Source organism: Sinohyriopsis cumingii, chromosome 18 (genome assembly GCF_028554795.1).
Source record: "Sinohyriopsis cumingii isolate HCF-2022 chromosome 18, ASM2855479v2, whole genome shotgun sequence".
Lineage (NCBI taxonomy): Eukaryota > Metazoa > Mollusca > Bivalvia > Unionida > Unionidae > Sinohyriopsis > Sinohyriopsis cumingii.
In genome coordinates this window covers 60,193,545-60,205,726 of record NC_142978.1, presented here as the reverse complement: position 1 = coordinate 60,205,726, position 12,182 = coordinate 60,193,545, and the positions used below count along the sequence as shown (strand labels likewise).

General features: G+C 33.2%; 2 protein-coding genes across 4 annotated transcripts; both read left to right on the top strand.

Annotated features, from left to right (window-relative positions):
- Positions 1–559: 559 nt before the first annotated feature.
- Positions 560–4,601, top strand: LOC149776755 (uncharacterized). The gene is made up of 4 exons (XM_089941349.1): positions 560–763; positions 2,006–2,330; positions 3,450–3,748; positions 4,583–4,601. Exons 2-4 carry the CDS (start codon positions 2,040–2,042, stop codon positions 4,599–4,601), a joined length of 609 nt encoding a protein of 202 aa, XP_089797475.1. The 5' UTR covers positions 560–763; positions 2,006–2,039.
- Positions 3,982–11,195, top strand: LOC149776754 (uncharacterized). Of its 3 annotated transcripts, none has more exons than XM_089942574.1 (4): positions 3,982–5,034; positions 5,498–5,587; positions 6,189–6,284; positions 10,451–11,195. In XM_089942574.1, exons 1-4 carry the CDS (start codon positions 4,789–4,791, stop codon positions 10,733–10,735), a joined length of 717 nt encoding a protein of 238 aa, XP_089798700.1. In that variant the 5' UTR covers positions 3,982–4,788; the 3' UTR covers positions 10,736–11,195. The 3 variants fall into 3 exon arrangements, with proteins under 3 accessions (XP_089798700.1, XP_089798702.1, XP_089798701.1); XM_089942576.1 differs by lacking the exon at positions 10,451–11,195 and adding an exon at positions 7,762–8,013; XM_089942575.1 differs by lacking the exon at positions 6,189–6,284.
- Positions 11,196–12,182: the final 987 nt, after the last annotated feature.

Below are 12,182 nucleotides of genomic sequence, written 5' to 3'. Positions count from 1 at the left end.
TACATACATTTGGTTATTAGTGAAAATGTTTAAAACGAGGAAATAGATCTAGCATTAAAACGTGGTGATTTTCTATGGCACAAGTCAGGTTCAGCACAAGGTATGCCAAACTTATTCTTCTTGGTTATCAGAATTTTCAAGAAATTATGCAATCCATTAACTTAAGTTTTCTGCGCCAACAAAACCTATTGGTGGAACAAAATCTGGTGCTTAAAATCTATTTTATTCTTAAAAGCAGAAAGTTCCAAAAAGTGAGTATGTTAATGTTGCAATGGCGTGTCGTTGACTTTAGCTATATGAGCGTTACAGACCAACCATGTCGTATATTATAAGATAATAATACCCCTTCTTCCTTTATTTCATTATCAGTCAGCGAACTAACAGGTTCTTCACTAAGTTAAACCTATGAATAGGTTTTCTATTTAATTTAATACTGAATACTACCTAGCAATGGCAGCGACATAACATTTCACTCAATTGAATTTACTAAGCAGTAACGTCTATCTATTCACAGCTGATCTATTCAATGAATAAATTGGGGAAATATACAAGAGTTTATGTCAACACCATTGATTGGCCTGTAGATATCATAGCTAAAATAAGACAGTGAAGTATTATGATTTTTTAAAATTAGGACAGCACTTATTTGGACACGCATATAATCATCTTTTAATGAATACGGTAGGACAACGTGTTAAAAAAAAGTTATTGTTTCTCACGCCAGAAGACTCACTGATAAGGGAAATATACACAGTTATGAGTGGTAAGTACACGTAAACAGTATATTGACTCTATAATGACCTATTTTAAATCGTTACAATTAGTAAAGTTACTCGAAGGAAATGGAATGACCCATTTTTATTGGTATTATATTTAGATTTTTTTTTGATGATTGACTATCCAAACCAAATTTAAATTTCCGTTACCTAAGACTTACACACAGATACAAATAGGATTTTCAAATATGCACAGTGTCACCAAGTGAGAAGACAGTAACAAACACATATAGAACATACAGAACAGGAATGTGTTATAAATTAACCGTGCTCTAAAACTATATTTTATTATATTAATCCAAACTGAATCTATGTTTTCTCATGTTTTTAATGGATTTGTACACCCATGGCTGCTCACCAAGGACTACTGGGAGAATCTTCATCGTTTTATTAGATGTGATTGATCTTTCATTCGATACAGCTATCCAGTCCGTATATCCAATCACACATTACGATTCGAACTGCTTTGATGTCTATTTTGACGTGTGCTTGTAGATATTACTAGACGCAGTAATCTTTCATACATTCCAGTTCATTTCGAATTTCAATGAAACAGAAAAAGCTAAAATATTTGAAAGTGTAAAAGAGCGGGTATGTAATAAATACAAAACAGCATTCGTATTTTACTCGACGTCGGGGGATAGAAGTCGTTTGATACGAATTATGATTACTGACCGTCTCGAGGTATCCTATCACCACACCAAATTCGTTCTTACCGCCGACTTAGAACAAAACACTTAAGTAGTGTTTAAATGTATCAGTTTTTAATATGAACTGTATTTACGATTTCATTATTGACACCTTGTCTATAGGTTACTTTCACTCTGCCGATTTCTGCTACCACTGTTCCAGAAATTCTAAATCTAGTTCTGCCTGAATAGCACCTAACTAAATAATGAATATTTACAAATCATAACCGGGTTAAATATAGAGTGAGCTCCTCAAGTTGCTTGCGTGCACCTGTCAAGCACAGTTTTCAACCAGGATTTCTTACAATTGCGAGGCAGATTAATACGAAAATCAATTTTAGTATATCAATAATATCTTACTTTTTCTTGTTGAATATGTTTAGCTTTTATGTAAATATTTGTATCGTACTACGTTTCAAGTGTTAAGTATTTTTACAAGCTACAGTATATAACAATGGTCAGTTATTAAAGACAGAGGAATTGAAATAATAAAATTATTGGGGTACATTTGCGAATAATTATTTTATATCTCATTCACAGATACGTAAGTCACATAAAACGTTTTAAATAAGCAATGGATCGTCGAGTGGTAAACCGGATGGACATTATCCAGAAATTTAGCGACAGCAAATCCCATGAGTTCTCAGTGCAGGATCTGAATGAAATTTCTACAGATTTTTATTACATGTACGACAGATTGCAAATATTAAAAAATGAGCAATTTTCTGTGTTTGAATTTCAAGAATTTATTCAGCACCTTCTTAACAAAGATTTTCCAGCTGCTAAAATGTCATTTCAAGGCGCTGTACGAGAATATAAATTGGTTCTTGAACTTTATGACCGCCTCGAGCAGAAGAAGGATGAGGTGAGTCAAATTTAATCAGGCGCTATCATCATCATTGACGTCCTTTCTTATGTTTTATATATATATATATATATATATATATATATATATATATATATATATATATATATATATATATAGACGATCAAAGCTTGCTTTATTTACACCGACTACTGATTTATTAGTATGTATATAAAACATAATACATTCAGACCGAAAACATGTCTTAAGATGTTAGCAAGGACATTAACATAAAAATAAGGGAGAAGACTAGTCTCATAATGTTTATTTATTTTCTATTGCACCTGTTATAGCTCAGTAAACTGCGCTGAAAAGGTAGTACCTGACGATCCTAAGGCTTTATATATTTGCAACAATGTCACAAATTCGTGTTTCCTTTATTCTTGGTCAACATATATTTATGCATGATATATTTTGTAGCGTAATAGTCCCATGTCAGTTTTTTCTTCAATTAGTTCTACATGCGCGTTTCTACACCTCGTGACATGTCAGGTGAAAATATGACGTCATATTAGGAAATGGCATTGTGTCGGAAGCACGTATAGCAAAGATTTTCATTGGGTTCACCAGCGAATAAATGACCATTTTCCAATAGTAATCAAGGCTTGTTTATTCCCCATTTGTTCATATATAAAATAGGCAAATATAGACACATAAATGAGATCGCGTCATCACTGATTCCACGGTTTTTCAGTCATGTTGGTAATCTTACTTGAGATATTTATTCATTTCACTGTTTTGCAGTTGGCTTGAATTAAATCACAAAGGTTGTCATATGATGAATATTCTTTAACTTTGTTGTTCTCATATAGAAGAATTAGTGAAACCCGCTGAACAATATTCAAATGTTTTGTTTTGGTTTGATTGCCAAAGCATGAGAAAGAAAATTCAAAAGTTAGTATCGTAATTTCATTTGAAACAGGAACACGCAGACAAGGTCCAGTATATCTCATGTATCAACGATATGTCAGCAGTTTCAATCAATTGCTCACGTCTTAATCAAATTAAGGCGTAATAAATACACAATACCTATTGAAATGATATAAACAACAAAATCCGTTCTTAAATCCGTAACAATGTTTATCTGATATTGATGTCTTTAAGGCAAATAAATTACAGACGCAGCTTAATTCGAATCTGAGTTCAAGGTCAAGAGATCCTGGTCTAAAAGAAGCATCACCTGATGTGAATGAGGAGAATCAGACGGATGCTAATGAGAGTGATCGCAAAGAAGACAGAATGAAAATCTCGTCATACGGTCTGGCCGTTCCACACAGTTCTGAAAAGGCACATACTCCTGAATCAGTGACAGATAAAACCACCGAAGGTGTCTACAACAATAACCCTGGAGCAGCGCCAAAAACGGGTATCGACAATAAACCTGCCGAAGAAACACATAGATCCAGTAACTTACTACGGTATAAATGCACACACAGATATATATATATATATATATATATATATATATATATATATATATATATATATATATATATATATATATATATATATATATGTGTGTGTGTGTGTGTGTGTGTGTGTGTGTGTGTGTGTGTGTGTGTGACACTGAACTGCATCACTATATCAGTCGAGAAAAATCTTTCTATCTATCTATTTATTTAGTATCTATATATCGTCACATGTGGAATAACATTAGTTTTACATGTTTAAATGACTAGCATGTATATTTACCACCTATCAGGTTTCACTAAATCTCTCACACATTGCTCTTACATTTGGGTATGTACCGTCCGACTCCAGAGTTCCACTTTTAATGGATCGTCTGTTTTGTGGCCTTGCTGAGAAGCTGGCATTGCCTCAGATTTTACTAAAATGTTCAAATCGTTCATAATAGGGTACATGTCATATGGAAAAATTTGAATGTTTTTGCATGGTGTGTACTGATCGTGTGGTATTGATGCATTTTAGAGACGGTAATACTATGAAATGATATCGTTGTCTTTTCTGTCAAAGAAGTCAAATACAAACATGTAATCTATATTCATAATGGATTAAAAAGAAAAATATAATACATAATGTCTTCTTGATAAGCGAATGTACTCACTGGAGAGTATTATCAACCACCAATTCATACTACAATCTTCATATTAATGACAGATTATACGAGCATACACGCACTCTCTTAAATATATATGCCGCATGCTTTAACCGGAGAACTTACACGGTTTCCCTTAAATATGGACATATAAACCATATTTAAAAGTAGTTAATGGTGTTACTAATCTTTGCAGAATTAACATTTATAGTTAAGGTACTATACATTTAGTTAATTGTGACTTATCGTATGATTTGATTGGATTATTGTATATTGTGAAAAGGTACTAAATGAACAAAGTATGAGCGTCGACATTTTTACATTCAAATCAATGTTGTCTTCTTTGCCTAAAAGGAGAAATATTGATTGTGTTGTTTTCGTTTGAAATTTTTGTTTTGCCTCATGATGAAATTAAACACAGATCCGAGTTGTTTTAATGTGTCCTGCAGACGGAGTGAAGAAGCCAGTTTTCTATTGTATCAAGGAAATCCGAATATTGCAGACTTATCAGACACTAATCGACCGACCAACCTGGCCGAGCGATTCTCCGAACTTTACAGCAATGAATATACAAATGCCTTTGAATTCCTACAGAAACAAGGACAGGACGAAGAGCATATCGTGTACGATCTACTCAGAATTGTTCGGGTAGGTACATTTTACAAATAAGATTTCCAGGATGAGTATTGGGAGGTGGTTGGGGATGGAATCTGATGAGAAGGGTCGGAAAACGTCTGGAAAAGAAAACCAAAAGAAACAAGCAAGACACAATACCTTCAAGGTAACAACGGAACATGAACATTGGGGCTATAATTTCTTTCTCAAATATTAACTTATCAGAGGACAATAGCAATAAGGTAATGTTACAAGAAAGAAAATGAATAATCTAACATTTGAAGTTATTATGATATTTTACAACATTCTTAAAAGTACTGTAGACAACGAGCTTCATGTTATATAAAGTTATTACATATTTTACAGCATATATATAAGTGCCATAGACAGGAAGCGTGATATAATTTAAAATAAGTACGATACATTTTACAATATACGTATAAGTACTGTAGACTACGAGTGTCATAATGTTTAAAGTTATTACAATATATTACAGTATGCTTATAAGTACTGCAGACAACTAGCCTCAGAAGAACTGACAAGGCGAATACACAACATGCTGCAAGAACGAATGGCATCTAATGAGGTAACTATATTTCTTTCTTCAAAATTTGGGACTTGGAAAGTCCGTCATTCTACACTATTATATATTTTTCTTTATGTAAGGTTTATGCAACCAATATTTGGCGAAATAAGCACAACTGAATATAATAGCTCCGAATGTATAAATCCAACAATAATTTAGATTTTTTTATTCGATCATTATGACCATATCATGTTAAACATCTGATGTCATGCGATATTCATATCATCCTGCATGTTCATTTTCTGAATCACGATTTGAATAGATTCTTTTGACATAATCCATGTGATGTTTTCTGATTATACTTGAAATATCTGTTTAAAGAAGCGCGAAGGACCACAGTTTTATCTTCCAAGTTACTAACTTGTTTTCCATTGAAACAATTTGTCAAATGATGATAAATTTTACTGCTTAGAAACTTAACAGTGGTTGTATCTCTTGATGAAGTAAGCTGTGATGTCAGTGCAAATCTTATCTTCACTGCAACATAACTTTCCTGATTTTATAGCAAAATTATTCACACAAGAGAATCTTTTTTAAATAAACAATTGCCCTAAGAATGTGTTATTTATATTATATTCTGTTTTTTTTAAAATAAAAATAGTCCACAATTCTTGACAAAGAAGAAATTATGGTTAAGGGTCTTGTTGCTAAGAAGTTAAAGATGGACGCACCGGGTTTAAAAAAAGACATATGTGATGTAAGTTGATTTTAATTCCATTATTCATAGTCAGCGTTATAGAATTTAATCTTTAGGGTACATATAAACCTGTAAACTTTATAATGATTTAAGTACAGAGATATATGACAAATGGTAGATGGAGAATAACAGAGGACGCCCTAACATCAAACGTCTGTCTCTACTATCTTATTGTTCACGTTTTATGCATTTGCCTTTAAAAAATTACTTAATTTTATCTATCTCAGGTATTTTCCGATAAGATACTTTCGATGAATTCAGACTGACATTAAAGAAACTCAGTAACTATATTTTACAAAGATTTCTTATCAATTCTAAAAATATACAAAGTCATGATGCTGCATTTGTATTAGCGAATTAATTTAGCTTGGAATTTTTCATTGGATAATCTCCATCTGTCCATGCCCTTTATACCGGAGATATGTTAAATGACAGTTGGAGAACATACGTGTGTAGCTTCTTGATAGAGAGTCTTATTTCATCCATTCTTTTATTTCCAAAATTTCGTGATCGTTGCGTTATTGAAACCAGAAACAATTTTCTGCAATATATTAAGGTTCTTATTTTTAACAAATCTGAGCTTCGGTATAGAATGCTGCCACTGGGATATGTTCCGCACCTGCAGTAACGTCTTTAAGATACCCTACTTCCCGATTTCACACAAGATCAGGAACCTATAAGAATTTAAAATCAGTTACAGATCCGAAAAGTAGAAAACCTTACATACGATACCATCGATGGTTTACTTTTTAGAGAACGTTATAATTCAAATCTGATTAAGAACCTGTCATACTAAATAAATAGCATTATGTGCCTTGTCGTATACAATTACTAATATTGGAAGTGAAATTATTTGATATATGTCTCTTTTACTGATGGGGCAATCATCATAGTTTTAAAAATTGCCAAAAATGTATCCATCTAACTATAAATCATACTAGCTATATTTGTACACGTACCTTTAACTTCGGTTTAGCATTCAGCTCCCCATGCTCTGACCAATCCTATGCAGATTGTGTATGCATCCTAACAGCCGTTCCCACTTACGTGCGACCTTCATTGGACTGACCCCTCCAACCATCAGAATTCGCAGCAACACGACTTTGAAGACGAAGACGAGAACGCAACGAAAATACGATGATATCTAAATTTTGTGGAGAGGAAGATGTAATTTGCACTTTAAATTTAAAATGTATTTCACAAAACAAATGCATCTAGGGAATGTCGAGATAGCATCTTTGAATGTGGCAAGATACATCACCTGGCATGTTTGACCAAGACGACTGACCTACAAAGTCAGAGCAGTAACTATAGACTTTGGAACTAATGATTGGCAAACGGGTTGTGTTCAGATTCTCAGAACTGAGGGCTGCTTTTACAAAACAACATGTGTTTCCCAAAGCAAAAATCATTGTTCAGCTGGTACAATTTCGTTGTAAATAAAGAATACGTACTTTAATATAAATGTTCTCTTCAGATCGCAGAAACTGTCCCTTGATGTGCACAGGAACCTGGACATGCTAAATTCTTTTTATCTCCAAAGACTTTGATTTAATACATAAACTTGAAGACTCCAAGTTATGTACAAGGTTTGAAGAGATACACGGGACGGACGAGACTGCGGTACCATACACTGAGCACTGGTGGACCTTTATTAGCTTTGCAAACCGGACCTTCAGTTGGTATTCTTTCCAAATGTGACGTTCAGACTATAGCAGAGCACGGTATACCTTAAAAGGTCTGAATTTTATATCGACATCGGAAAATAATGATACCGTGAATGACGGTATAAAACATATTTAAAAGCATTTTCCAGTATAATCTCATTTCATATATTTAATGGCTCAGAGAACGAATTGAGCACTCTAGGCTGTTCAAATTAAAGATACAGATCCAATTGGCGGCCTACATATGTAAATAATTGCTTTTCTCATATTAGAAATATAAGCATGCACGACATTTATATTCAGAATTCAAACCTCCGTAAATCAGGATGTTGGGCGTTGCAGAATTTATCTAAAACAATTCTTGTTTTTAATATTGAAGGCATATAAGAGAAATGCCACAGTTTTAATGAACATAAATTCGGTGTATTGGATGAGTGGAGCGACACTTGAAGGATTTTGCATATTATCAGTTCTCTTTAAAAAAAAAAATTATCATGATACAGCAAAGGAAATATGGTTCGAAATTGTAAAATTACATTTATGTGTTTTCTGGAAATGTCGAATTGCACTACCTGATTCCAAATAATTCAAAGCCATCGTAGTTTTATCTTTTGCCCAAACTTTTCAAACGTACGGAAAAATATACCAAGGAAAATTCCCCCAGGTAGGAATGTTGCTCTAAATTGTTGAGGTGAGACTACACGTCCTGCTGAATGGAAAGATTTATTTTCAAACTCTTTGGTTCAGGAACAATTATCATGCAAATGATTCTCTAGAAATATGTAGGACATTTCATTACCGTAAATACAGTATTATGGTTACAGCATATATTGATAGCTTTCGTCCTATCATCAGTCATAATCATGGGTTGGCTGGTTGTAGAACGGTAATGATTAATAATGTTGATCCAAATCGCCGGGATGATAACATTTAAATTTAATGAACATTTTTGTTGAGAAGAACTATTTTAATTTTTAATTTAATACAAATATGTATAAACTCTTAAAATTGTAAACCTTATGCAAACAATAATGTATCTGATCGGAAGAACGAAATATTTGTAAACAAAAGTTAGCAAAGAAGGTGCACGCTTTTTAGATGTAACAATGTACAAGGGAAATAACTTCATCAAAGGTAGATAATTTAGATATTGGGCGGTATTTCATGCAAGTCAATACCATTTAATTGCTACATAAAACTGTCTACATCTAAGGCATACGTTCAAAAGCAGAGGATCCCTGGATTTGCATCAGTGAATAAGACTTTCATGACACTTCTTCATTTTCGCAGGAATACGATAAAGAGGTTACAAAATCATGGATAATGAATTATGTGGCAATAAAAATAGTAAGAAGAGACAAACTGGTTCACTGTTTATTGTAACATCTGCACCATTTTATGCTTGAGAAAAGTTTAGTGATTTGCTGTCAAATAGTTCTAAAACATTTTAGTGAAGTTCCAACTATCTATGGACAAACGTTGTTGTTTTAATTGTAATTCTAATGGTCTTAAACTGTACAATTTGTTTTCTAGTTAATTCAGATATAATTTAAATCTTAAAAACATGAAGAGAGTCTCAAAATAAGCAAAATATTTCAAGTGATGCAATAAATAGATGTATTGCTTAAATCATAAAAAGCAGTATGTATGGAAAACCGAAATAAATGTACGCGTTAGTTGGGGGAAAGGTAGGGCATATTATTGCAAAGACAAATGAAACAAATATTTAAACATTTCAATTTGATCTGTAGCAAAGATAATTTAAGAGTGATTGACCTTGAGCTCAACATGTTTGCTGGACAAAAGCAGATAGAAGAAAAGGGGAAAACTTCTACATTAACCGTTTAAGAGCTAACATTAATTTTGAAATTCCACGGATTGTGTAACCTTGATGGTAGTCTTTTCCAATTTGTTTTTGTTTTTCAAAAGGTAATTGTTTGTTTTTACTAAAACATTTGAAGGATCATTGAGATATATAGATTTAATCGCATCTAGCGATATATCTATCTAGAAGTATCTTTTACTTTCGTTTAGCATTCACCATCAACCAACAAATTTAAACAAAATCAAACGCTTACTTACAGGAATTAAAACAAGCGTTATGTACAGACGTGAATGCATAAATTAGATTGAGTTATCAATCGTTCTTATAATTAAAAAATCCAAAGAAATTCAATTCATGCGAGAGAGATGTATCTGAGTTTGGCGATATGGATACATGAAGAAGAAAGGGAGCCTGTCTAAGCAATACAAGAGCAGAAGAACCGAAGTAGATCCAGTTAACGTTAGCAGTTATTTACGAGATTTTGCGATCTTAAAGAAATAAAAATATGTCTTCTCTAATAGGCTTAATTCTGTGAGACGAAAAGACAACAACACTAAAGAAACTGTCCGTTTGTGAAGTGTTCATACATTTGCTCTTCTACGTCGTTAGTAACTACAATTTGATTCTACACCAGGCTCATATTTCGAGTACAAAATATCTATTTACGTTTTCAGACATTTATACAGAAAGAATTCTGGAATCTGATTCCGAACGAAATCGACCCGACTAATGAAAAGCTGGTTACATATGCCTGGAATTGCGTAGATATTGTGTGGCTTATGTGCGTACAAGATCCTCCAATATCTATGTCATGGGTAAAGAAAGGAGACACCTTTGACACCTCTCTATACAGAGCTTACACAAAAAATGGGTCTGAAGTAGACTTCTGTGTGTGGCCCCTCGTCCTTCTTGCTGACAGTGGTCCTGTTCTCACGAAAGGGATAGCTCAAGGAAAATAACAAAGTTCTGTCTGCAAACCAAAATAGTAAATTCTTGCGTAAAGGAAGGGGACAGGTTTGATATCTCCCTATACCCAACTTAGTCAAAATCAGGGACTATAGTAGACTTCTGTGTGTGGCCCCTCGTCCATTTTGCTGACAATGATTCGTTTGTCTAGAAAGAATTGCTCAAGGAAAATAACCAACAAGGTTAACAACTGCGTCTGCAAGGTAAACAAACCTATGAAAGATTAGAAAGGCTGCAACTGTACATCAAAGACATCTATGCATGATCTGGTGTTATATTCCGCTTGAGTTAAGAACTTTAAAATCGTCCATATAATTCTTGTTTGTTTATTGCTTTTGAATTTACAAACTATTCTTTTACAGTCAGTGTATACTATTTTTGCAGGCAATACAGGATATTCATTAAACGTTGTGTATGTGTTCTCTTTATGTGATATAAATTATATCAAAGTCAGTGCGTATGTTATATGTCATCGTTTTCATTAGGTAAGTAGTTTAGTTTTCGCGCGGCGGGGGTAGGAGCCGGTTTATAAATTTCAGCATATATTATAATTTATGTCAAATTCCACATTCAGAGAACGACAATAATTTACGATATACTAAAAGAGTCACTGCGAATAACACGTTTGCATTTATTGCTTTCTTTACGTTGTCGTCGAAAGAATCTTCATGAGCGTACATTGTTCTAGACAATATTGATCTGAAATGTTTGGTAGCATTTAAAGCAGTATAGCCAATGTTTTGTGAATTTAAATTCTGACAACATATAAGATTAATATAACACGATATTTACAGTTAACGATGTTAACATTTAAAAGTAAATTTGTCGAAAATGATTGTAGCTGTTTCTGAATAACGCAGTGCTAACAGATAACAAAATGAAAATAAAAGCTAAATGACTACAACTATTAACAAATACTGGCCATTATGTACAACTCATATCAGACTTTAAAAGCGAGGAATTAACTATTTGACCAGGACAATAGTGTAGCCTTGAAACCCTTTATCAACAACCGGTTGAAAGCGATGCTAGAGTGAGCTGCAAAATTTAATATAATCCAGCAATGTTGTTTTCACGTTTCTGTGTTTGAAAAGTCTCGGGAAATGTATCCTTAAATAAAATATCGTGATACAATCACAATGCCATAAAATTTAAATTCTTCATTTAATAGCGGTATCCCAGTTTAACGTCAGAAAATTGTTGGATAATGTCCATTTCAACATATTTTCAACGCTAGCAGTCGAGAGCGTCTTGAATAAAATCTTCAGCAAACTACATGAAATCAAACCAAGTTTATCCTACATTTATAAATGTTAAAGAGAAATTAGCTTCACATTTGTAGGACAAATATTAAAGTTTCGACTGTATCATTTAAAATACTTATGAACCTGCAATGCTTGTGTAACACTGTAATTGCTCCGCACGACTACAGAGCAAACA